Source organism: Delphinapterus leucas, chromosome 21 (assembly GCF_059928025.1).
Source record: "Delphinapterus leucas isolate spDelLeu-1000000601 "Yukka" chromosome 21, BTC_Dleu_Yukka2, whole genome shotgun sequence".
NCBI lineage: Eukaryota > Metazoa > Chordata > Mammalia > Artiodactyla > Monodontidae > Delphinapterus > Delphinapterus leucas.
Window position 1 is genome coordinate 33,194,924 of NC_143149.1, and position 27,661 is coordinate 33,222,584.

The 27,661-nt window shown below is 43.1% G+C and overlaps 1 protein-coding gene across 1 annotated transcript; it reads right to left on the bottom strand.

Annotated features, from left to right (window-relative positions):
* Nucleotides 1–11,292: 11,292 nt before the first annotated feature.
* On the bottom strand, nucleotides 11,293–26,283 carry CHRNA6 (cholinergic receptor nicotinic alpha 6 subunit). The gene is made up of 6 exons (XM_022571423.2): nucleotides 25,974–26,283; nucleotides 24,175–24,314; nucleotides 15,475–15,519; nucleotides 14,644–14,753; nucleotides 13,564–14,542; nucleotides 11,293–11,518 (listed from the first exon to the last, which is right to left on the bottom strand). The coding sequence occupies exons 1-6, from the start codon at nucleotides 26,050–26,052 to the stop codon at nucleotides 11,387–11,389; spliced, it is 1,485 nt and encodes a 494-aa protein (XP_022427131.2). The 5' UTR covers nucleotides 26,053–26,283; the 3' UTR covers nucleotides 11,293–11,386.
* Between the last annotated feature and the right edge of the window lie 1,378 nt (nucleotides 26,284–27,661).

Here is a 27,661-nt window from a genome sequence, read left to right on the forward strand (position 1 = left end):
GCTGGCCACCTGATTGTCTTCCTTGGAAATATATCTATTCAGATCCTTTGCCCATTTTTTAATTGAGTTACTTGGTTTTTTGCTACTGAGTTGTCTGAGTTCCTTGCATATTTTGAAGAGAAGCCTCTTAGCGAATATATGGTTTGCAGATATCTTCTCCCATTCTATAGGTTACCTTTTCATGCTGATGGTTTCCTTTGCTGTGCAGTCGTTTCTTAGTTTGATGTAGTCCCACTTGTTTATTGTGCTTTTACTGCCTTTGCTTTTGGTGTCAGATCCAAAGAAACCATCACCAAGACTCTTCCCATTCTGTCTGCATGTGTCTCCCTGCCCTCTGGGAGCACCTCATTCCCCCACCCACCCCGACTCCCTCTCTGAGACTCATGGGGAGAGGCTGACAGTCTTCTCTCTCGATGACGCCAAATCCTGGATTTTAGCTTGAAATAATTGTTCTCCTTTCCCAGTTCTAAATCCAAACCTTCTCTGGATTATTTTGTGCGAGGCATGTTTCGTATAAACTCTTTGCAGCTGGGACTTTTAAAAACCCAATTTAAGTATTTAACCTTTTCACATAAATTGTTACCACCAATATGTTTAGCCTTATTTATGCCATTTTGTTTGTGTTTTCTGTGTAATGTTTTCTTGTTCTTTCTTATTTTGCTCCTTTTCAGCCTTGACTGAATTTGTCTGTTTCTTCTTCTTCTCTAATGATTTGAAAGGTATGCACCCTTTTCTACTAATTTATTAATAAACACATACAAACTTCTTTTACCAGTGTTGAGAATTAACACCTGTCCCCTACCCTCTAAACAAAACAGGATGCTAAATCACCTTCACTTCCCCTCTTTCTTTATCACCTTTTATATTTTCTCTAAATCATCCAGAATTTAGCTCCAAATTATTAATTTTTATATTATGTGTCTCTTTCTTCTGAATAATGTCTTGACAATACATTTTGTCCACAACCATATTCTAAACAATTAATCATTTTATTCATTTCTTGGTTTACCGGGTTTTTTGTTTTTTTTTTTTTTTTTGCTGTACACGGGTCTCTCACTGTTGTGGCCTCTCCCATTGCGGGGCACAGGCTCCGGACGCACAGGCTCAGTGGCCATGGCTCACGGGCCCAGCTGCTCTGTGGCATGTGGGATCTTCCCAGACCGGGGCACGAACCCGTGTCCCCTGCTTTGGCAGGCGGACTCTCAGCCACTGCGTCACCAGGGAAGCCCTACCAGTTTTTTTTAATCCTAAATTTTCCAATTTTTTTTATCCTATTTTTCTCTTTTGCTGATGCATTTCATTATTTCAGAGGAATCCATCTCTAAGCCATTCTTTTAGAAAGTTTTGAGTGTGGTAACCTTTCTGAATTGCTTCATTTCTGCAACTGTAGTTCATTCTGCCCTCACAGAATAGGTTGGCTGGGCCTGGAATTCTGAGTTCAAAATCATTTTCCCTCAGAACTTTGAAGACATTATTCTACAGTATCCCCCATTATAGATGAGAACTATGGTGAGGGATGCTTCTTATTCTCATTGCTACAGATTCCTGTTTTTTCCTTAAACTTCTTAAGCTTAAGCTTCTCTCTTCATCTTTGGACTTTAGAAATGTCACCTGTATGCTGTATGTGTCTAAGTGTAAGACTTTCTCTCTCCTTGTCTTGGCACGAGGTGACTGTCTTTCTTCAACTCATGCAAATTTTCTTGTCCTCTTTCATTATTTCCTGTCTTCCATTCTTCCTCCCCTTTCTTTCTTTCTTTTTTTTTTTTTTTTGCGGTACACGGGCCTCTTACTGTTGTGGCCTCTCCCGTTGCGGAGCACAGGCTCTGGACGCGCAGGCTCAGCGGCCATGGTTCACGGGCCCAGCCGCTCCATGGCATGTGGGATCTTCCCGGACCGGGGCACGAACCCGCGTCCCCTGCGTCGGCAGGCGGACTCTCAACCACTGCGCCACCAGGGAAGCCCCTCCCCTTTCTTTTTGAAATTTCTAACAGAAGGGTTTTAATATTCCTAGATGTCTTCCACATTTATTAACTTATTAACTTTTCTCTCATACTTCTTATTTCTTTAACTCTTTCCATTGTCAGTTTGATGTTACAGCTGACTAATTTGCTTTTCAGTTATTGTTTAGTCTTCTATTCAGCCCACCTACCCAGGTGGGGGATTTGTCTGTCTGTGGATAAATCATGTATTTGATTTCCAACAACTCTAATTCTTCTTTTTGGATGTCAAACCCTCTGGAATATATATTAGGGGAATAGTTACTTTAAAGTCTTCTTCTAAGGACTTCCCTGGTGGCACAGTGGCTAAGAGTCCACCTGCCAATGCAGCTGACACAGGTTCGAGCCCTGGTCCAGGAAGATCCCACATGCCGCAGAGCAACTAAGCCCATGCGCCACAACTACTGAGCCCATGAGCCACAACTACTGAGCCCGAGTGCTGCAACTACTGAAGCCCGCACACCTAAAGCCCATGCTCTGCAACAAGAGAAGCCAGCGCAATGAGGAGACCGCACACCGCAACGAAGAGTAGCCCCCATCACCGCAACTAGAGAAAGCCCGCATGCAGCAATGAAGACCCAACGCAGCCAAAAAAAAAAAAGTCTTAAAAAAAAAAAAGACTTCTTCTACTGTCTGCAATAACAATTTTTCTGTAGCGGTTAATTCTTCTGCTGATTTTTGATGCTTTTTGTGGTCATTTTATTCAAATGTTTGGTGAGTTTTGATATTGTTTACTCTCCTGACAGTGAAAAACATTTCTAATTACAGGAAACCTAGCTTCAGTCGCTTTCCTTTACTGTCTAGTGTCCAAGCAAGCATTTCTCTAGGGTGTGCGTGTAGTTCATCTTCTACATTTGGGACACCCCTTCCTTCACGGTAGCTGTAAGTGATCTCGGGCACTGCCCTAATTCTCTGATCTGGTGCCCACTCTAGTTCTCCATGTGTCAGAATGACCACATCAGTGGGGACAGACTGCAGAAGCCACTGTGAGGGTGGAGAACCACAGCAGCTTGTCCTCCGCCCTTCACTCATCTCCCCATATAGAATCTTAGGGTTATAGTGGGGTTTGCTAGAAAAAAATAATTTCTTTGGTGGTCCCAACTCTCCTGCATGGGACCACAAATTCCACTGCTCTGTCAGGTTTTTCCATAAATCTGATCTCATCTGTCCTACGTATTTCAGCCATCCCCACTGATCCAGTCTATGAAGATACCACAGCCAACTTTCCAGCACTCCTACGGATTCGTTTTCGTTTCACATTTCTTCTGAAATATCAGTAGGATTTGGAGGACAAAAAAATAAGAAGAAGAAGAAGAAGGAAACACATCAGCCAGTCACTTATACTAAACCTTTTTTCTAAATCCCAACCCCTATAGACATGTTCAATTGTCGATGGCAAATGGACACTGAAAAATCACCCAGAGTGGGATCACACCATGAGAAAAGTGAGGTCTATTTTAAGGACTGAATGATCTTGACTTTGCAGCTTGGTAGGTGCTGGACATGGGTGGGGACTAGAAAGATGATACTGCTGGGAATAGAATTGCAAATTTATTGGCCAAAAAAAAGTGAGGCGTGTCTTGAAGGTAACGATCCATGTGTGTTGCCAGACATGGCAGGAGGACAACATCCACTCTCGTGGGGCTCTGCACGCCTGGCTGTTTCAGTCTCCTGGACCTTTGCTGAAGTCTCCAAACTGCCCTTCCTGCTTCCAGGCAGATCACCATCCTGTTCGCACCAACCAGCCCTTCTCCTTCATACCTGTCTCTCCTTCCCTGTGCCCTTGACTCCTCCTCCTGGAAATGCTTCCTTTAATTACCCTCCTGTCTTGTGCAGCTTCCTTTCCTACAAAGTACCCAGATCTGCTCTATTCTTAGAACAAAGCACAGAACCATAGTGAACAGAAATGATAGAATTTTTTCAAATAGCCTGGACTGTTTTTTAAATTTATCCCATTCAAATCACCCTCAAAAGAAATTCTAAATTCAAAAAAAAAGAAAAGAAAAGAAATCATATTCATATATTATAGGTGTTTAAATAATATTTAATGTGGTCAATGCATTTGTTTTCAATAGATACCAAATTTTGTTCTATAGAATTGTATTTTTATGTGCTCACATTATGGAACAATGGGGCTCCTCGTATGGTCCACATAGTCATTACTTTTCTGCATATTTTGCTGAATTTTTAAAGGGAGGCAACATGGCAAAGCAGAATCCAGGGCACTAGGACTCTTGGGTTCTAGACCAGCCATTACCTAGCTGTGTGAACTGTGGGGTCTTCGGTGAGTCACTTGCACTCTCTGGGCTTTAGTTTCCTTGTCAATAGCAAGAGGTTATGACTCCAGAGGTTATGCTTTTGAAGACCTCTCCTGCCCCCAAATTCTATACTTTAGAGATTAAACACTGGACCTTTCACAATTTTAAACCACACAACTTGTAATTGTAACTTTGTTCCTTTGGGGAAACATAATCTGCTTTATTGCTGCTTTAGGACAGGATTTGCTGGGCTACACTGTGATGAAAATCAAGGATTCCCTGCCTTAAACCCCTGACGGGATTACGGACTCAAAGGGCAAATCAGTGTTCTTCCTTTTATTGAGAACACTGTTGACTTAACTCATTACTTAACTTTGTTTAGCTCATTAGTTTGCTGGGTAAATGGCAGTACTGATCTTGGAAAGATGTATTTCGAGTTGAATTCATTGTTAAATTATGAAAAATGCCACGTGAAACACTTTCCACGTCAAGCCTCTTTCTGACCAGACACAAATACAGCAAAGGTCAAGCATTTCTATGTGTGCACAAAGCTTAAGCCTCGTCCCAGCTAGACTGGGAGGGGATAACGGTCTCAAGTGTGGGGAAAGATAAACATTTATATAGCAGGATCACCCCAAGGAGTAACTACAAAACCTAACTTTAAAGCAAAGCAATTTTACATTCAAATGTTTAGCAAGACAAATCTGTGGGCAAAATGTTCCAGCTAACTCCAACCAGTGGATGTTGGAAGACGCATACAACTTTGCATCCCACGTGTGAGCGCACAGGACGCACATGCGGGCACACACACAGGTGTGGAACACACACATGTGGGCACACACAGCTGAGGGCACACACAGAGCTGCCCTCAATTGTTCTCACCCTTCAGCTCCCTGCTCACACCCCCTCCTCATGAAGTCCTCACGGAACACGCAGCCCCTCGGAGCCCCCGTCTCTGAGAGCCTGTGGTGTTTTCGGTCTCTGATATATACGTAGTTTACAACATAATTGTTCTCTATTGCTTTGTTCTGTGAATTTTACTTCCTCAGCTGTACTGTAGCATATCCACCATTACATCCCCAGCAGCATCTAAGAGAGTTGACTACGTGGTCCAGGCTTAAATCATATTTGTTCGTTGATTAAACCAGTATCACAAAGTTTGGATTGGGTTATTTGTCTAAAATGAGGACAAATTTGTATTCTTGCTCAGTTCCACCCCATATTTCCAGCTCTGTGTGTGTGCACGTGTAATTTTCAGTATGCCCCTTGAAGAACCATTTTCTTACATTAAAAGAATTCTAAAATACTATGATCACACTTAGAAGAATCAATAACTCCATATTCAAGTTTCCCCAACTATCTCAAGAATAGCCTAAATTAAGAGTTAGCTTGTCTAAAGTAGGATTCAATCCATAGTGCTATGCCTCTTAAATCTATTTTAATTTCTTTCTTGTCACTAACTTGTTGAAAGGAGGAGATCAGTTTTCCCCAAGAATGTCTCATTTTCAGGTTGTCTTGTTACTTGCTTCTGGTGTCCTTTAGCTTGTCCCCCTGTGTCCTGTATTTCCTGTAAATTGGAAGTTACAACTATAATCTAGTTCAATATTGTTGGCAGAATACATCGTAGATGGTGATGTGTAGTTTCTATTTACCATACAAGGGGACATGCTATGGGGCTATCTCATCATTAGTGTTAAGACTAATCCCTGGATTAAGGTGATCTGTCCACCTTAATCCACTGGTAATTTTAGAAGTGTAGCCTGTGGCCATAACACACAGCAAAGTTACAGAGACTCTTACCTGTGACCTTGGTCCTTTTAAAAATGGTCTCTAACTAGCTACATTAGGACACTGTAGTTTCCAAAGAGTAATATCTTTATGCTGGGTTGGATTTTTTTGGTTGTGTCATAATTCTTTCTTGGAAGCACCTACTAGTACATATTAATGTGAATTTGTTTACTTAATAGCCATGGTGACTACCATTTATGTTTAACCTGACATATACTCCTTCTTTGTATTAAGACTTTCTGTTCAGTATGTCAATAAAATAGTAGTGAAAATAAAAGTAACGTTATTTCTTTGGTCCATAGACAATCTTAGTTTTAGGCAAACTAGCCGAGAGCAGCAGTATTTCCACTGGTGTGCGTTGTCACACCCCTCCGGGCAGGCAGAATAGCGGCGCTAGGGCATAGCAGCCTGGCCTGCTGCAGGATTAGACGTGCCCCTGAACACTCAGGGGGATCTCCGCCAGGCCAGAAGAGTGCAGTATCCACAGGGAGGTCGAAAGGAAGAGTACACGTTGTGAAGGTTGACTCAGGCAATCTTCCAAACAGCCCTGTGTGGAAAGCACTATCAACATCCTTGCTTACAGATGGAGTCCTCTCCACCTGCAAAACTCTATCCTCAGGGGGGAATACAGTGGGGAAGGAGCCTTACTGCTTCTCCAGGAGGATGGATGCTTCTGCACCAAGGACCCAGTGAGGGTGCGATATGTGAGGTGTGTGGTGGGTGTGATACGTGTGGCGTGGGTGGTGGGCTTGGTGTGTGTGTAATGCGTGTGTGTATGGTGTGTGTAGAGGGTGTGGAGTGCGTGGTGAGTGTGGTGTGTGCTGGGTGTGGTGTGTGGCTGCCCTCAACAAGCCCACAGAGTGTGGGTCTTCACAGGCCTGTGCTCCAAACTGACAACCCTTGAGAGGGTCAGACTTTCCTTTGGGAGTTATGGGTATCTTGTTTGGGACAATTCTACACTGACCTGCCCCTCACACTGCAGGAGGCTTACATCCCTAGCCCCAGACCCTAAGTGACAATAGCGCCCCAGTCATTGTGACAACCCAAAATACCCTTTTAGACGTTTCCAAACACCAGCTGGAAATTGTGTGTGTGTGTGTGTGTGTGTGTGTGCGTGTGTGTGTGTGCGTGTGTAAGGGGTACAATAGCAGCTCTGGCTGAAAACTGATGCTGCTGCTAAAGAGTTCAGATGAGAGTTCCCAAGTCAAAAGTGGGGATGGGCGAGGGGAGATGCCCCTGTTCTTATCTCGCTGTGCCCTCACTACACCCAAGAGGCACACCCTAGGCCTCGGGGCAGGTTGGGGCCAGTGGGACAGCCCGTGTAGACCTCTCTAGGCCCTCAGATGGAGCTCCGTGGTCCCGGGGTCCACCTCCTCCCCCCACCCCAACCCCAGCACTTCCCTGCCTCTGACTCTGCCCCTCCTGCCTGACCTTGCCGGACGGAAGGGATCAAGCCCTGGTTTGTTTAGCCAAAAGCTGCCAACTCACGGCCCTGCAGGCAGGAGTTTTTGTTTAGCTGACACCAAGACTTTATTTTCGCTTCTTAATTTGGTTGCCGCGTTTTAAAACTTGGAGATTCTATATAAAAAGCTGGATTTTCAGTGTATCTTGAAAAATCAGAAGATCAAGCGCCCAAGCCCACATTCAGCATGATGGCAAGGGCCCGGGGCCCAGTGGGGGACAAATCAGCCTCTCTGCAGCGAGCAGACCCTGCATGATGGGCCCTCTTTGGTCAGTCTCTTTATGCTTCCGCATCTGCTAACGTCCAGCTTTTCTCCTCTGCCCCCGCTCTGCTGCCTCAGCCAGGGGAAGCAGGAACAGATGGGGCAGTGAGGGAGAAAAATGCTTCCACTCTGACCTGGGACTTATATTCCCAAGAATGTCTGCAGTTCAACTCAGCAATGACTGATCTCGTTCTGAAGACTCACATATAGCCCACAAAAGTTATTTGTATCCCCTACACCGGCTAAAATAAACTTTGACACTAATAGTCCTGACCTTCCTAAACTGAGAGAGCATTTGCTGCTTCATCTCTCTAACCTCGTTTACATTTAGAAACTTTTTTCCTTCTGATTACTGACAGTGAAAGGTGCTTTCCCTGGCCTTTGGGAGGACATGCGGATGGGAAGGGAGGAGATGGGCCAAATCAGTTGATTTTCTGTCGTTTTCGATTCCCATCTCATGAGAGAGACTAAATCATCCAGGGGCAGAGAAATGGTTTAAGAGTCAGGAGACGTGGGTTTCAGAGTTGAATTTGTTAGCTACGTGATCATGGGCAAGCCACTCTACCTCTTGAGATTAAAAAAATAGTTGCGCTACATAATCTATGAGTTCCGTTCCATCTCTCAAAGTCATTGATTCTACAGACCTGATACACAAAGACATCTCCATGCTGTGATGCCTCTTTTATTCAAATGCTTATTTCTTTAAAATATATGTTGTTAGTTTGTCACTGCCCCTGAGGATCACCAAGCAACTTCTGGAAAGCTGGGCTGGAAGGCTGATGTCCGTTCATGCACAAAAGAATATGCTAAGAAGTCAGGATCCTGGCTTCCTGCCCCTGGCTGGGAGCACTTTCCTCTCATCTTCCTGTTCTGCAGTTCTTAAAAGTCTTATTTTTATATCTGATAAGGGGTTAATATCCAGTATATATAGAACACCTACAATTCAACAACAAGGAAACAAATAACCCAATCTTAAAAAGGGCAATGGACTTGAATACACATTTCTCCAAAGAAGATATACAAGTGGCCAATAAGTACATGAAAAGATGCTCACCGTCACTCATCGTTAGGGAAAAGCAAATCAAAACCACAAGATATTATCTTACACCCATTAGGATGGCTACCATCAAAAAACTAACACGTGTTGATAAGGGTGTGGAGAAGATGAAGCCCCTGCTCACTGTTAGTGAGAAGTAAAATGGTGCAGCTGCGGTGGGAAACAGTGTGACAGTTCCTCAAAAAAATTAAAAAGTTATTGCTTAATGGGTTCAGAGTTTCAGTTTTGCAAGATGAAAAGAGTTCCGGGGATGGATGGTGCTCATGATTGTGAACAATGCGAATATACTTAATACCACTGAACCGTACACTTAAAAAGGGTTACGATGGTACATTTTGTTATGTGTATTTACCACCATGAAAACTTTTAAACAATGACCTGAAATAGTGATTTGGCTTAATAGAAAAAAAAAGTATCAAGAAACAAGCAACCCTCTGTAAAGACAGATAAAATAGAGGTGCTACAATCACATGACATGAAGAGAGTAAAAATACTTTAAAACAGAGTAACTTGTGCCTGGGGTACTACAACCGGCCTTAAGCTCCAGGATGAGGTAGATAAGGAAGAATTAGCACATGGTAATGAGACAGGTTAGGAGCTGGGACCTGGGACCCTTTGCTGCAGGGCTTTCACCTGGACAAACGTCTCCTTGAGCAAAAAAATACAAAGAAACTATAAGGGAGTAAAAATAACTGCGTATATGTGCAGTTGGGGCAAATTATGGACAACAAGATACAAAAAGACCAAAAAAAAACCCCAACTGCCACTTCCGATGAGTTGGGAGCAAAAGCAGGGTGTCGGGAGCAAAAGCAGGGTACTGTGCATGCCCCCTGCTCTCAACACCACCTAAGGGGTGGGCAGACCACCTACGCCCCCCTTCCTGCCCAACCCCTGGACACACCCCTACCCTCGCCCCATATAAGGAACTAGCTCGCGCCCCTCGGTGAGTGAGCAAGGGAAGCCGTTACTTGTTTTCGTTACTTTTGCTCCTGCCGCCTCGGGAGCCCCAATAAAGCCTTGCCTGAGTTTCTTGTCTGGCCTCTTATCAATTTCTATTGATTAAGGGAAGGTCAAGAACCCTGGTTAGTATCAGTAATAGAAGTTGTAGGGTATCAACACAATGGAGATTATGCAACCACAAAAATTATACTTCAAGACTGCGTAACATCTCGGAGAAATGCTGCTGACATGATATTGAGAAAAGAGCAAAATACAAAACCGAAAGGTAAAACTGAGGTGTCAAATTATGTGTGCATTTAGACAAGGACTAGAATGGAAAAGGCAAAGTGAAATTAGTTCCTGTGTTAGGGTAGATTTTTCTTCTACTTTAAAATGCATCTTTAAAAATGTTACAATAAGTGTATACAAAAAATAAGAAGATAATAAATGAGGGTTGAATAAAACAGAATACCCAAGGTACTCCCTCTCAGAAAAGGAATTGCCCTAAAAGGTACAAGATCACCATTTCCTACAGAAGAAACACTTTTATTTTCAGTCTCAGTTACAAAGAGCAAATGGAAACTGCTGATGAGAAGAGACACCTTTTGGACCCACGGCAAAGGGTGCTTCAGGTCTGTCCGGCCAGACCACGTCATGCTTTATTTTCGTTGCTCTGGTTACATTCCCCACATGATACCTGGTCCTGGAGATCTCTGTGCTTATGACTTTTCCTACAAAGCTCCAAGTGCATGGACGGAACCTATTTCTGTGACTGTGGCAATGTCACCACTCAAGTCTCTTGCCAGATGGATGATAATTAAATATGGGGGGTGGGGGAGGGAAAGACTGGGAGTTTGGGGTTAGCAGATGCAAACTAGTATATATAGGATGGATAAACAAGGTCCTACTGTGTGGCACAGGGAACAATATTCAGTATCCTGTGATAAACCAAAATGGAAAGAATATGAAGAAGAATGCATATATATGCATAACTGAGTCACTTGTCTGTACAGCAGAAATTAACACAACATTGTAAATCAACTCTACTTCAGTAAGATTTTTTAGAAGGGGAGTAAATACAGCCTGTTGGTTAGACTGACTACCTGCTGTTACTTTTTTACTAAATAATGTATCAAATAATGCTGCAGTGTGTGCTCTACATCACAGAGATGTGCAGGAGAAAGCAAGCATACGCGAGTTCACAGGTGCTGCAGAGGTCAGCGTGTCCAAGGTCCAGAGTTTCACGTCTGGCAGGTGTCATTATACTGAGAAGCCCATAAACTGGAGAAGCAAAAGAACCTCTTAGCATGGCTTGACTTTGATTCCACGGTTTGCTGTTCTGTGGGTCGGTCACGTCCCCGGAAGCCAAACGTGTACAGACAAGAGAAGCCTGCAGGTGCTGCCAGCTCTGGGCTCCAGTGTCAGATCCCAGACACTGGGATCATAAAGTACTCCTCTGTGCCCCAAGGGAGGGCATCCAGGCTCCTGGTTGGCAATAAAGTCCCCTTTTTCCATCTAGATGGGGACTTGGTGCGAAGCTTTCTATCCCTTTCCTTGTGGTGGGGGAAACATGGAACAAACACAGTGTCTTGTAAGTTTCTGAAGATAAAGGGAAAATCCATCTTACGAGTGTCCTGTGTTCCCCAGGAGTGGCTGGAGAAACAGCCCTGCAGTTCCAAACACGCAGGTGATTATAAACACCCACAGGAACACCCTGTCCACTACCATGGCCACGTATTTCCAGTCGTCCTCTACCTGAAAGACAAAAGTCAAGGAGCTGTAAAAAAAAATCATGGTAGATAAGCTTTGTCTCATAAATAAGCTGCTTCCTTTTCACAGATTTCCTAGCAATTTTAAAGCAAATATCCCTGTGATTCTGGTTAACCCGTGTCTCCTCTGTAGCACACAGAGAACTTCCATTTGTCTGCAGAGGGTGGGTACGTGCGCTCCGTCAGTCCTGGGACAGCGGGCTGCAGAGTGAGCACGCTTATGTGGGCACACAGGACCTCTCCTGACTGCAGGCAGCACCCCAGAAAGAGCTGCTCGGAGAGCTCCACTTCTGCGTTGACTGGAAAAAAAATGCATAACCTAACAGTTGAGAATTATGTTTTATTCAGTGGATTTTCTGAGGAATTCAAGCCCAGGAGGCAGCCTCTCAGATCGCTCTGAGGGACTGCCCTGAAGAGGTAAGGGAAAAAAAAGTCAGGGCATAGAGGAGGTTTTGCAACAAAGACCAGGTAGTCGGAACATCAAAAGATTAGTTGTAGAGCATTTTGTTGCATTTGACTGCAAGAGTAATCCTTTGATGTTCTGACCACCTGGATTTTGTTGCAAAACCTCCTACATATCCTGGTTCCCCCCATCCAATCTCCTGAGGTAAACCATAATGGAAAAGAATACCCAAAAAATGTATATATGTGTATAACTGAGTCACTTTGCTAGGCAGCAGAAATTAGTGCAACATTGTAAATCAACTATACTTCAATTTTAAAAACGTTTAAAAAAAAGATTACTGTTAATTAAAGAAAACCAGACATCTCAAGTTAAGGAATTTAGCGCTTTTCTATGTATGGGAAGAGGCAAGAGTCTGGGTTCATGGAAATCATTCCTTTGATATGCAACTTAGCTCTCTAGGGCCAGCATCCTTCTTTCCTCCACCCTGAATCCCCTCAGGGTGCACAGCTGGGGGTGACTGCAGTGGTTGATGGCTTGACGGGTGCAACGTCCTTCGATTATTGATAGGGCAGGAGACATTTCTCATCCACTCTTGTCATGGACACCACGGGAGAGTCTGGCTCCTTGGCAAGTCTGGGAAATGGGTTTGAGGCGGGAGGTGTAGGATGTGCGATGTGATGGGCCCCCCCCATCAGGAATAGGTGACCCTCTAGAACTCGGGATCACGCTGGTCAGGGAGAGCTCGTTACATCTCTCATGTCCTTCCTGTTCCCGACCTCCAAGAGCCCTACCTGGTGGTGATCAAGTCAGCAGCAACTGTCCCCTAGTTTGACAAAGGTGTCACCACAGAGGGGCGTCCTAGGCTCACCTGGCCCTGATGTACCCCCTCCCCGACCTGTGTGACATGCAGCCCATGTCCGCCTCAGCACCAATGGGTGGACTTCAGGCCTGCAATGTCCTTTCATTAGGAGATAAGGATGATGGCTGCTGCCATCAGGTCAGACCCAGACCCCCGGCGGCAGGAGTTTTCAGAGGCCCCCAGCTAGTCATCCTGATGGTATGGAAAATTGGCATAAAGTTCTTGAGCTCTCTCTCTCTGGAGGATGAGGAGGTCCGAGCTGCTATAGTTAGACTCTGGGCTGCAGAAGCAGACTGTGTTGATGCTAAAAATAACCCTGAGTTTCATTCAATCAGCACCTGGATCCCCGTCAAGTGGAATAAGTAGGACTGGAGCTGCCGGAGGCTCACGCCACCTTCCTCCCAGGCTCCCAGACTGTGACCAGCCCTGCAGGCTTTCTTCCTGCCCCTCAGCCGGCTTTTCCCTCTCCCACCCTTCCTTACGCAGGGGCTCTCAGTTTAATAAACCAAGGCTGCCCTGAGTGTTTATTTTAACCAGATTTTACTTGAGTTGACATTTCTGGAGGCAGAGATTTGCTCTGAGGCTACACCTTACCCCACCCCCTGCGCAGGGCGGTTCACCCATAACTGCATCATCACAGGGCTGGCTTTTAGGGCACCACTCCCTGACCGTCTTGCAAACAGAACTCACATTGGAGATCTGACATGTCTATGCAGGGCCCCCAGGCCTGCTGCGGGTGAACAGGCTAGAAGACCCATACATTTACCTCCTTTGTTTCATTTTGGTTCTTCATGTTTTCTGCTATGAATTGAACACTATCAATTACAACTTCAACTTCAGGTGAGGGCTCCAAATTTTCAGTCATCCATTGTAAAGGCTTATGACCTAACCGTCTCTTGCTGGTGGCGATCTCACTGGACTTACGACAGTGGCAGCATTCTTTAAGAAGTTTGGGCTCTCTGCGACGATCGAACTTGACTTTGGCTGGCCTACCAGAGAAGCCTTCGGGGTTTTTGTCATATCTTGTCCCCTTCCTCTTGTCCAGAGGCCTCCTCACCATCAGGATCTGGGGTAACAGCCGGAGGAAGACTGCCTTCACCCACGTGGGCATGGTATGTGTGGTCAGGGTGCGATAGTGGGTGTTCAACACAAACACCGTCACCACGATGGACAAGGTGATGAAGATCATGGTGAACAGCAGGCACTTGCCCACCAAGGGGATCACGAGAGACGTAGATGGGATGGTTTCTGTGATCACCAGCAAAAACACTGTCAGGGAAAGCAGAACTGAAATGCAAAGCATCACTTTTTCACCACAGTCAGAAGGAAGGTAGAAAACCAACACAGTTAGAAATGAAACAAAGAGACAGGGGATGATCAGATTAATGGTGTAAAACATCGGCAACCTTCTAATGTAAAAAGAATAGGTTATGTCTGTGTATATCTCTTCACAACAGTTGTATTTTATGTCATGCTTGTAGCCAGAAGCATCGACAATTTCCCATTCACTGTTTTCCCAAAATTCATCCATGTCCACTTTAGAGCCAATGATTAGAAGATCAATTTCAGCTTTGTCATAGGTCCAGGAACCAAATTTCAGGGAACAATTTTGATGATCGAAAGGGAAAAAAGTGATATCCATAGGACAGGAGCTCTTAAAAATAGCTGTTGGAGTCCAGGTTATCATGCCATCATATTTAAGAAGAGCTTTTGTCTTGCCTTTGACTTGGAAGTTGCCGACAGCACTGCAAAGTAAACCAGACACCATTAGTAACACTCTCTGTGCTTTGGGTCAGTCTGTACCAAAGGCAACTTTGGAAAGAGACTGGCTGTCAGATGTCCATACTTGCTGTAGAAAACAATGTCAGGCTTCCAGATCTTCTCCGCAGGAACGCGAAGAGTCTCAATGCCATCGTATTCCACTGGGTCCCAGCGCAATTTATAATCATTCCACATCTAAAGGGAATAGAAGTCAGTTTTTAAAAATTCTTGACTTTCTTCCAATGTTAATTCTATGTTGGTTCAACAACTTTTTGAAAATTTTCTTATTTAAAGAGTTGGTTTCCTACCAAAAGTTGGAAGATTAAATCCATGGGGAACAAGGTAGCTGAGCTGATTTGGGGTAAATATAGATATTAGATAAGTATCTATTGATTATTAATTAGCTAGCCAAGTTTACAGGCTCAGCTTCCATATTCCATGGACTATGTTCAATCTCTAGTAGCAATCCATTTCTAGTATTAAAAAGATAATTCAAGTGTATGATGATGGGTTTGTTACAAAATCTGCATAAAAGATTGAGGCAGGAAGGAAGAACAAGATGGTATGACTGATAAAACCAGACGGTGGGAATCTAACCCAGAGCAGGATCAAAGAGTGGTCAAGAATCTGGCTCTGGAGCTTGAGATTCAGACAAAAATAGGAGACTTGAGAGCAGAAACCACCGAAGCAGAGTCAGAGAGAACTCTGTCACTAAGTTCTGCAGCATGAAGCTTGCACCCAGCCAGCCGTTACCAGATTGAACTTTGGGCTTTGGAGCTAGTTAATATTTTATGCTCTATCATAAGCTGGAGATGCAAAGAGGGAATGCTAGTGGCTTTTATCCATTTGACGTTGTTAAACTGACACACAAGTGTGACACAATTCCAAGAGAAGAACGTGTGACATAGACACGTACGTGACGTAGCCACAGATTGGTTTCCATGATCTGGTTTACTTCATCCTGGGAAGAAGAAACAATATTTTTTATCCTCAAATATACTTGCTAATAGAAGTGAATCTTAGAGCAAAAATTACAACTAAAAATAGCCAATCTGAGTTATTCATGCTAACGGAGGGAAAAAAAGCAGACTGAAAAGGCAATTTATAAAAGGCCAAAAATACAATATTTCCACACTGGTCCCAACCCTGTTGACTTTGAAATGTGGCTTTATGACTGTCTTTCAAATCTGATTGAAGTCCCACTTCTGTGAAGCCTTTCTGACCACTGCAGCCCATAAACATTTCTGATCCCATAAAAGGAAAGAAGGGAGAGAAGAGAGAGTGGGAGGGAGGGAGGGGAAGTCCTGCAGATGGCGATGGGTATCATTGCTTTTGCCATCTTCTTCCTCAGCTGTGCCCCAGCACCCTCTAGGTCCTGAGTCCTGAGCCCCACTGCCCCTCAAGGTGTCAGCCTCAGCTCACCATGGAGTCCTCCAGCTGGAACCTGCCACTCCCCAGAGCACTGCTCCCGCACACACCACTGCCGATTGCCTCAATCATTCATTAACAAGTATTTATGGAGTACCTACTGTGCGCTCTGTAAATGCTGGGGCTACAGAAGTAATCAGGATGGAAAATATCCCTACCTACATGTGCCTAAGCTATTAGCTGGGGAGACAGAAAATCAATAATACACACATGGTATAACGTAAGATAGTGATAAGTCCCATGCAAAAAAATAAAGAGGGATTGAGTGGTGTGTGTGTCTGCACACACACGCACACACGTCTCTTTTAGACAGGGTGATCCAGGAAGGTTTGTCCGAGGAGGTGGTTTAAGCCGGTACCTAAACGACCTGCAAAGAGTCCTGGGTCTCTTGAACAGAAGCGTTCCAGGAGGACGTGCCAGATATAATGCGTTCCTAATCAACTACCACCCCTCAGTGGAGCAACCACTGAAGACACATCCAGAGCCTCCAGCAGTCTCAGAGCACAACGCTTGGAGGCTATTGATGGTCACACAGTGGCCGGCAGTGGGTTCCCAAAACTTACCAACCTTGTTTCCCCAGGCACGTGAGCACCTTCGAGAGTAAACACCTCACACTGGCTGAGGAAGCTGTGGCCAGGGCTGGACACCAGCCCACTCTGGTTTGCTGTTCTGCAGTTCTCCATGCCCCCCAGAAAACGCTACCTGGAGATCTCACCAGCTTCCTCCTTCAAAGGGATTTGTGTCAAGTCATGATAAGCCCCAGGGTTTTAAAAGGTCAACAAAAGGAGTCACATTCATGGTTTTCTATTGGTCAGGGCAAGCAAAGAAATGGACTATTACTTATCCATGACTTTACAATTACCCAAGTCTAAGGACAGTGTCTTCTGCTCATACCTTGTGACCAGCAGATTCACGCAGGGGCCATGTCAATAAATCCATTAGCTGTCAGTCAGGAATGGACTAGCTCTAGCAGTCCAGAAATGTCTTGGAGGTAACAGTCATAAGCATCTTCCAACAACTGCTTCCTCTCCGTCCACTAATACACTGTTTAGAGAACTAGTGCACACTATGAGCTAGAACGCTGTATTCTGAGAATTAAAATCAGTTGGCAATATCATCCCGACAGTATTCCTGCCTCCCCATCTATACTTCCACAGCCTGGTGAACCTCCATGTGGTGTGGACCTGCTTCATGGTGGATGGACACCCTCAGAGGTGTCAGCCAAGTTTATGGGTCAGGACCAGGTCTGGAAAGTCGCATTCTCCATCCAATGCCAGACTGCACCTATGGTCATGGGAACTGCTGTCAGACAGCCCAGCTGAAGGAGACCAGAGACCCACAGTACAACCCCACGTTCCTGGGACCATCACCCTGCGTCTCCTTCTTGGGAAAATAAAGTAGTTGACACCTGGTTCAATTAAAGGATTGGAGTTACAATTTCAAATGGACTAGATTCTGGAGCAGAAGCAACAGACTCAGAGACTGAGATCAGAAAGGCCAGGTGGGCTACATTCTGAAAGCCTTCATGTTTGTCATGTCAGATATGCCAGGCCATCGAAAACACTGGGCAGGGGCTTTGTCCTGGCCCCATGAGGGGGACAGTGGGAATACACTTACCCTGAAGATCATCCACTCATTAGACTTTGTGGCCAAGTTCATTCTATGCAGCAGCAGACACCCTTCCATGTAGAGCTCTCTGGCGCTCTAAGGCCAAGCCTGAGGCCCAAACAGCAGCAGACGGCCTACAGTCTTCTAGAAGGGAGTTGGTAATTGTGCATCTGGGCTGTACTGCATCACAGTCACTCCCAGACCTCACCATGGCTCAGTGACAACAATGAATATGGCCCATAGGGACTTCTGGTGCCCCACATGAGGACAGGTAGACTCTAATACACCAATAAAAATTGCTATATTAACACTGGACAAAGCAGATGCAGGGGAAAAAAATTACTAAAGACAAAGAGGGACATTACATAATGAAAGAAGGATCAATCCACCAGGAAGACACAATGATCCTGACCATATATGCACCAAACAGCAGAGTCTCAAATTATATGGAACAAAAACTGATAGAGCTGAAAGAAAAAACAGACAAATCCCCAATTACAGTTAGAGACTTCAATATCCCTCTCTCAGCGACCAATAGAACTCAGTAAACTTGACAGAATCAGCAGAAATAGGGAAAATCTGAACAACATAACCAACCAGCAGAATTTAATTGACATATATAGATACTCCACTCAAAAACACCAGAGTACACATTTTTTTCAAGGATGCATATATAATATTAACCAACGCAGAGCATATCCTTATCATAGGCTATAAAACAAACCTCAACAAATTTAAAGGAATTGGAATCATAGTGTGTTTCTGACCATAATGGAATCAAACTAGAAATCAATAACCAAAAGACAACAGGAAAATCTCTAAACCCATGGAAACTGAACTTCTAAATAATCCATGGGTCAAAGAGAATGTCTCAAAGGAAATTCTTTAAAACGCATAGAGCTGAATGGGAACAAAAATACAATATATCAAAATATGAGGGACATAGCTAGTAAAAGTGCTAAGAAGAAAATTTATAGCTAAATGCTTACATTAGAAATGAGAAAAAGTCTCAAGTCAATAACACAAGTTTCTACCTCAAGAAATTAGAAAAACAAACACAAAATAAACCCAAAGCAAGTACAAGTAAGGAAAAATAAAGATAAAACAGAAATCAATAAAGTTGAAAAGGAAAAGAATATCAATGAAACAAAAAGCTGATTCTTTGGGGGAAAAACAACAAAATTGATAAACCTTTAGCAAGACTGACAAAAATAAAAAGAGAGAAGACACAAACCACCAATATCAGGAATGAAACAGGAGCTATCATTACAGATCCTATAGCCATTAAAAAGTTAGATAATACCATGAGCAATTTTAATTTTATCATAAATTTGTCAATTTAAAAGAAATGGGCCCATTCCTCAAAAACCACAAACTAACTAACAAGGACCTACTGTATAGCACAGGGAAATATACTTAATATTTTGTAATAAACAATAAGGGAAAAGAATCTGAAAAGTGATATAAATAGACAGTCTGAATACCCTATAGCCATTTAAGAATTGAGTTTATAATTAAAAAGCTCCTGGAAAAGAAATCTCCAGGCCCAGCAGGTTTCCCTGAAGAATTCTACCAAATATGTAAAGAAAAATCAATACCAACTTTCCACAATCTCTTCCAGAAAATAGAAGAGGAGGAAACAACTCCAAATCCTTTATGTGAAGCTAATATTATCCTGACACAAACCCAAACAAAGACGTTACGAAAAAAGAAAATGACAGTTCAATATCTTTCATGAACTTAGATGCAAAAATCATTAACAAAATATTAGCAAACTGAATCCAACAATGTGTAAGAAGTTATACACCATGACTAAGTGGGATGCAAGGCTGGTTCAACATTCAAAACTTAATCAGTGTAATTTACCATATCAACAAACTAAAGAAGAAAAACCATATGATCATATCAATTGATGGAGAAAAAGGTTTTTTTTGTTGTTGTTGTTTTGGGTTTTTTTTGGCGGTACGCGGGCCTCTCACTGTTGTGGCCTCTCCCGTTGCGGAGCACAGGCTCCGGACGCACAGGCCCAGCGGCCATGGCTCACGGGCCCAGCCGCTCCGCGGCATATGGGATCCTCCCGGATCGGGGCACGAACCTGTGTCCCCTGCATCGGAAGGCGGACTCTCAACCACTGCGCCACCAGGGAAGCCCGAGAAAAAGTTTTTGACAAAACTCAACATCAATTCATGATTAAAAACTCTGTGAAACTAGGAATAAAGGGAAATTTCCTCAACTTGATAAGAGCATCTACAAAACAGCTACACCTAACTTTATACCAAATGGTGAAAGACTGAATGCTTTTTCCTTAAGACTGGGAACAGGACAAGGATGTCTGTTGTCACCACTCTTATTCAGCATAGTACTGGAAGTTCTAGCCACTGAAATGAAGCAAGAAAAAGGGGGAAAAGGCATAGACTGGAAAGGAAGAAATAAAACTATCTCTATTTGCAGATTATAAGGTTGCCTACAAAGAAAATCCCATGGAATCTATAAAAATGCTGAAACTAAGTGAGTTCAGCAAGATCTTAGGATACAAGATCAATATACAAAAGTCTTAAAATTCTATATACTAACAATGAGCATGGAGAAACCAAAATTAAAAGCATAATAGGGCTTCCCTGGTGGCGCAGTGGTTGAGGATCTGCCTGCTAATGCAGGGCACACAGGTTCAAGACCTGGTCTGAGAAGATCCCACATGCCGTGGAGCAACTAGGCCCGTGAGCCACAACTACTGAGCCTGCGCGTCTGGAGCCTGTGCTCCGCAACAAGAGAGGCCGTGATAGTGAGAGGCCCGTGCACCACGATGAAGAGTGGCCCCCGCTTGCCACAACTAGAGAAAGCCCTCGCACAGAAACGAAGACCCAACACAGCCAAAAATAAATAAATAAACAAATGTGGGGTTTAAAAAAAAAAAGCATAATACTATTTTCAGTCACTCCCAGATAAAGCAAAATACTTACGTATACATGTAACAATACATGTATGGGATCTGTGTACTGAAAATTACAAAATCCTGAAGGAAGAAGAGCTAAATAAATGGAGAAACATCCCGCATTCATGGACTGGAAGACTCAACAGAGTAAAGATGTCACTTCTCCCCAAACTGATCTGCAGGTTTAATGCAGTTCCTATCAAAATCAGGGCAATGCTTTTTGTGGACATAGGCAGCTTATTCTAGGCATAGGCCACAGAATAGCTAAGACAATCTTGACAAAGAAGAACAAAGTGGCAGGAATCACTCTAGCCAATATTAAGTCTTACTCTACAGCTACAGTCATCAAGATAGTGCAGTGTTGGTGGAGGGATAGTCACACTGATCAGTGAAACAGAATAGAGGACCTAGAAATAGACCCACACAAATATGTTCAACTGATTTTTCACAAAGGTGCAAAACCAATTCAGTGGGAAAAGGATTGCCTTTTCAACAAATAGTGCTGGAGCAATTGGACACCCACAGGTCTAAAAAAAAAAAATCTAGGCCTCATATCTTATATAAAAATTAACTCAAAATGGATCATAGTCTTAAACATAAGACATAAATAAAACTTTTAGAAAAACATAGGAGAAAACCTATAGGATCTGGGATAAGGCAAAGAATTACTAGGCTTGATGCCAAAAGCATGACATATAAAAGGAAAAATTGATAAATTGGACCACATCAAAATTAAAAACTTCATGTGAAAGCCCATGCGAGGAGGAAGAAAAGATAAGCTACAAACTGGGATAAAATATTTGCAAACCACAAAACTGGCAAAGCACTTGCATCTAGAATATAGCCAGAACTCTCAACACTAGATAGTAAAAACAAACAATCCAGCTGGAAAATGGGCTTAAGGACATGAGCAAACATTTCACCTTAGAGGATATGCAGATTGCAGATAAGCACATGAAAAGAGGTTTTATATCATTAATCATTAGGGAAATGCAAATTAAAACCACAATGAGATATCGTTTCATACCTAATATAACTCAAATAAAAAACAGTGACAATACCGAATACTGGCAAAGCTGTAGATAAACTGGATCCCTCACATATTGCTGGTAGGAATGTAAAAGGGTACAGCCATTCTGGAAAGCATTTTGGCAGTTTCTTTTAAAACTAACACACAACTACCACATGACCCAGGAATTGCACCCCTGGGCATTTATCCCAGAGAAATAACGATTAATGTTCACCCAAAAACCTGTACGCAAATGTTCATAGCAGCTTTATTTGTAAAAGACCAAAACTGGAATCAGCCCAAATGTTCTTCAACCAATGAAAGGTCAACCAAAGTGTGCTCCATCAATACCATGGAATACTACTCACAGTAAGAAGAAATGACTCACCAAACTTATTGTGGCAACCACTGCATGATGTATGTAAGTCAAACCACTATTCTGTACACCTTACTTATACAGTGTTGTATGTCAAATGTATCTCAATAAAACTGGAAGAAAAAAAAGAAGAAATGAACTATTGATACAAGCAACAACTTGGATGAATCTCTAAAGAATTATGCTGAGTGGAAAAGCCAGTCCACAAGGTTACATACTGTGTGATTCCATTTACGTATAGCTTTCCTGAAACGACAAAATTTTAGAAATGAAAGATACAGTAGTTGTTGCCATTGGTCAAAGAAAGTACACAAGGGCTCTATTATTTCTTACTGCAAGTGAATCTATGATTATTTCAATAAATAAAATTTCAGTTAAAAAACTACATTTCTCAAGACTCTCTTGCAGCTAGGGGTGGTCAATGAGCTAGGAAGCAGAAGCTGTCAGTAGGACTTCTAATAAAACTCCTTAAGGAAGTCACAGATGTCTGGTATGTGCCCCTTTCTCTCTTGCTCCTGCTTCTTGCCAAGAATGTGAATATGATGAGTGAAAATCAGCAGTTATCCTGGACCACAAGGCAACACTGAGGGAAGAAATCACATGCTAAGGACGGTGACATAGAAAGATAGAAGGAACCTTGGTCCCTGTCACAGTTTATGCTTTTAGCATCATAGCTCATGTGATTAACATCCTCAGGAGTTGTGCAGTGCACAACCTGGGCAACCAAACACCGTGACGCAACCACTACCATGAAGCAACCTGGTATTAACCCGGGCTGTTAACCTTTAGATTTCTATTACATAAGAAAGAAATAAACTCGTTTTATATAAGCTGAGAGAGCATGTGTGTGTTTTTCAATCACTGATAGCAGCCAAATGCAAATACCAAAATCTGTATTTAGCAATCCTCCACCCACCATCTTCAGAACAATGTCCTGAAAGGGTGTATAGATCATGGATTTGAAGTGATGCTGTATCACAAACTTTAGGGGTCACTCAGTCCAGTTCTCCATTCATAACAGCCCAATTCATACCAAGTGTGGCTTCCAGCCTGGTAGGAGACCAGTAACAAGTACTAAGCTATTTGAGGGGAGAGGGGAGGCGGGATTAGAATAGGTACTAAATAAATGTTTATTAAAGGAATTAGTGGGCCCATCTAAGTGAGATAAAACATCTGGCTTACTTTTTTTTAAACCAGTATTTATCAGCATATACATACTTCCAGCTTGGGCCAGAAGCTAGAGGATCAGGTCAGGGTCAGCCCAGTCCACTGGGGAGCATGGACCGGAGAAACATGGTGAGCCCGGACTTCATATCCATAACTGAGGTCTTCCCCCAGGTGCACCTGGAGCCACCACTGTTTCTCCAGGCAAAGCTGAGAGGAAGGAGGCACCCCCTGCCACCGTCCAGGGTCTGGGCTGCTCCCTCGGTCTGTTCACCATTGTCTCAGAGATGCTTGGGACGTCCCTTACCCCTTACGTCCTGAGCCTGCCTATTCCTGGAATTTGGTCCGAGTCCAGTGCCTCAGGCCAGCCTGCGCCCTGCCATGCCTTGGAGCCCAGAACCCTGTCCTCTGTTAGGGTATCAGGTCCCACACCTCCTCTCTCAGCAACTAGGGTGTGAAGATTATTCAAAAGAAAGAACTCTAGTCCTCCTTGCCCCTTAAACAGGGTAGCAATAAATTAAACTAAGACTTCCAAATTCCCATCAGTTTTTCAGGGCTGGATGGAACCCTATGTGAAACAAGGTGAATTTTCTCTTTCTTCTATAACAAAGGAGACTTAAAGCAATTCTTCTTATACGGAGTCAAAAGAGCATGAGCTTTGGGGTTGAACAGTGCTGATTGAACCCCAGTGCCACCATCTGTAACTGTATGACGTGGGGAAAGTTTCTTATCTGAGATTTCCTCTCCCCAGCTGTAAAATGCAGATGACAGCCACTAAGTGTGGACACTGGTGCATAATAGGTGCACAATGAAGTTAGCTCCCTTTGTATTCCCCCTTCAAATGCCCCTTCGCTTCTTTGTTTCATAAACTGGTTCTGAGAGCATTTCCAGAAAAACATCGCCTTAAGGAGAATAATGACAGCAACCCTGGGAAGAGTGGATCCCTCCCAACGGGCTGGCTTTGAAGGGCAGCACTCTGTAGATTTTTGTCTGTTTGTGTTCAAAAATCCCTTTATTTACCCAGTGCAGTGAGTGGGAATTGCTTGGACCCTTCAGAGTTGGGGCCTCTGAGGCCTCGTGGTGCCCACCCTGCACTTACCACGTCGGCCAGCTGCGTGATGGCCACTTCAAAATGCACAGTGACTGGGTCAGAAACGTTTTCCACGGGCCTGATGCACTGGTTATAATGAGCAAACAGTTTGTGAAAGAGCCTCTCCTCGGACGCACAGCCTGCACATCCTGTGGCACCATACAGAGAGAGGGGTTAGAGAAGCAGAAAGGATGCTGGCTGGTGGGGAGGTTCCAGGGGCTTCCATCCGGGAAGGCGGGTGCAGGACACTAGCTTCCCCCAGCACCACTGCACCTGCTCCTCCTGGCCATGCTACTCCCCTTCACCACCGAGATGAAAAGAGTAATACCGGCATCTCAGGACTAGTGCGCTAGCAAACAAACTGATGTTGGTAAGAGCACTTCTAAAGTCTATGGCTGCACAGTGTAAAGGGATAGATAGACACAGGCTTGAGATGTTCAGTTATGGCACTGAACAGAACTCACCGTCTTACTGATCCGGTAATTAAAGAGAAGTCCTGCCCTTTCTTGTCAAAATACTGATCTGACTGGTCTCTGTTTCTACAACCAGCAGGGTGTGTAGCTGGGGAACCTTCTTCAATCAAACTTAAATAACTAGTAATTTCATTAAGGTCTTAAGCCCTTCTCCTTTTTAAAATCAACTTTGAATTTCAATTCTTGGAGATGTGTGAGAGTGCAAAGTTTTTAAGGAAAATTTACTTAAAATATTTTTTATAGAATCCCCAAAGTTCTTAAACAATAGCACTTTCAGTCATTAAATTTAGACAATAATGTAACGCATGTCTCTTTGTATTTTCCCAAGAATGCACTAAATGTAGGTTACTTGCTTTCGTTTGACATAATTCATCTCATTAAGGCCCCCTCTATGTTTTTCGTTATAGAATTCAAATTTGATACCTGAAATACTATTCTATAAATTTCCCAAAGGGATTTATACCCTGAAAGAAAAAAAATTTAAGGGGCTGAACAACTCATTAGGCAAAAACAAAGGAAAAGATAGCTGTTATATTACTAAATAAAAAGTGTTGTTTGACAGATGCATTTGGAAACACTGAGATTTCAGCAGGAAAGAGCAATTTTAGATGTAAAACACCATTGTCTGCCATCATAATTAATAAAGATAGAAATATTTCTACATAAAACAGATAATTAAAAAATCCTCCTGTTACCCATTTTCCTCCTTTGAGGTTTTTCTTTTCCTTTGAGACATTTCAGATAAACCCTCCTTGAGTCTTGACAAGCAAGTCCCTGCAAAGCCAACAGCACGTGGAAATGTGGCTTTGTGGACATGGACAGAGCAGCAGCTGTCCGTTTCTAAGCCTTAACTTGAAAATGAATGATCTTACTCTTAGGACACATTTCCCAAAATGAAGATGATTACCTACAAAATGGAAGGGTTCATAGACTGAGGAATAGTATCAGCTAATAAACCACAGTTTTGCAAAAATATTAAATACAGGTAAAGAAGTTGAATACATCCATAGTGGAGGTGGACAGAAAACTGTACCATTGTTATTTTTGCCTATTTTTCATTGGGAAAATAAAATAAAACATGGTTTACAATGTTTCCTTGTCCTCCCCATCCCATCTCCCCGAAATCTCATTTTACATGTTAAGCCAACCAACTAAAAATGAATAGATTAATTAGCAGTTATAAGAGGAGTAATTCCTGTGCAGACACTCTACATATTTATCCATAGCATATCTCATCTTTGCTCAGTCAAGCACAACTAGAAAAGGAGGAAAATAAAACTAGGAAATACATGTAGCTAAAGAGGGAATATGAGAACAAGCAGAAATAAAACCTACCTCTGAAGCAAAGTGTGAATACATACCACCAGAGACACAGCCCAAAGTGAAGGAATCCCTGTCCCTCGCGGGGCAGCATGTTTAAAACACACTCTGATTTCTTTTTCTAGTCAAAGGATTGTGGAAAACAAAGAGCTATCAGGCAGCCACTCACACCGGACCTTTAAATCGCCAGAGTCCCCTGCAGTCCAAGTGTCTTCTGTGAAATGAAAACCTTCACAAACATAACATGGTCGTTCCCAATATCAGAGACTGAGGCCACCCAAAAGGGCAAATAAAAAGGACTCAATCTGATGTCAGATGAGTCAGCCCATTTCCTGACACCCTACATCTCTTCTCATGCAGGAACGAGAGAAGCAGGACGGGGGTGTTGGGCAGACAGCACCGGGAGGGGACAGAAAACTGTGATGTGCTTAGTGTATCTTTGTAGTGCATCTTTTCCCAGCCCCGGTCCTGAGGGGAACAAACACACGTCTCCTGAGCTCCAGCTGTAGGTAAAGCACCTGCCAGGTCCCGACCAGTGTATTCTGATTCACTGAGATCTCTAGCTCATCAGGGCTTAACCTTGTTACCAGAAAACATTGTAGAATAGGAGTCCTGGTAAAGTGTGCCTCACAGAGAACAGGATTAATTTGGTTTTGTCTGACTTCTAATGCCTCGTCCTTCTGAGTTTAGGAATCACCCTCCAGGACTAGAGATTAGCTGTCTGAGAATGAGAAGAAGAAATACTGAACACAGGATGCTGTCTAGACGGTTCTATGTTTATTTATACATCCTTGTCACCAATTGGTTTTCTTATCATTTGCTTCTTTCCTCTATAAGTTTAGTGTCAGTAACATTCTGATGAGTTAGGCCTTCTGGTCAGATTTTGGTGTTGGTTAAAGGGGAGTTAGCAACAAAATGAAAAGGCAACCTACAGAATGGGGGGAAATATTTGCAAACCATGTATCTGGAAAGGGGTTTATATCCAAAATATGTAAGAAACTCATAAAACTCAATAGCAAATAAATACATCCCAGTTGAAAAATAGGACCTGCACAGACATTTTTCCAAAGACACAGACGGCCAATGGGTATATGCAAAGGGGCTCAGCACCACTAATTATCAGTGAAGTGCAGATCAAACCACAATGAGCTATCACCTCACACCTATTAAGGTGGTATTATAAGAAGACAAGAGGTAATAAGTGTTGGTGAGGACGTGGAAAAAAGGGAACCCTTGTGCATTGTTTGGAATGTAAATTGCTGCAGCCACTATGGAGAACAGTATAAAGGTTCCTCAAAAAATTAAAAAATAGAATGACCATATGATCTAACAATCTCACTTCTGGGAATATATCCAAAGGAAATGAAATCAATTTCTCAGAGAGATATCTGAATTCCTACGTTCATTGCAGCATTATTCACACGATATGGAAACAACCTGGTGTCCATCGATGGATGAATGAATAAAGAAGTTGTAATATACATATACATATATGTGATGGAATATTATTCAGCCGTGAGAAAGAAGGAAATCCTGCCATCTGCGACAACATGGATGAACCTGGAAGACATTACGCTGAGTGAAATAAGCCAGAGAAAGACAAATACTGTATGATCTCACTTTTGTGTGGAATCTAAAAAGGTCAAACTCATAGAAGCAGAGCGCAGAACGGTAGTTGCTAGGAGCTGGGGTGCGGGTAACGG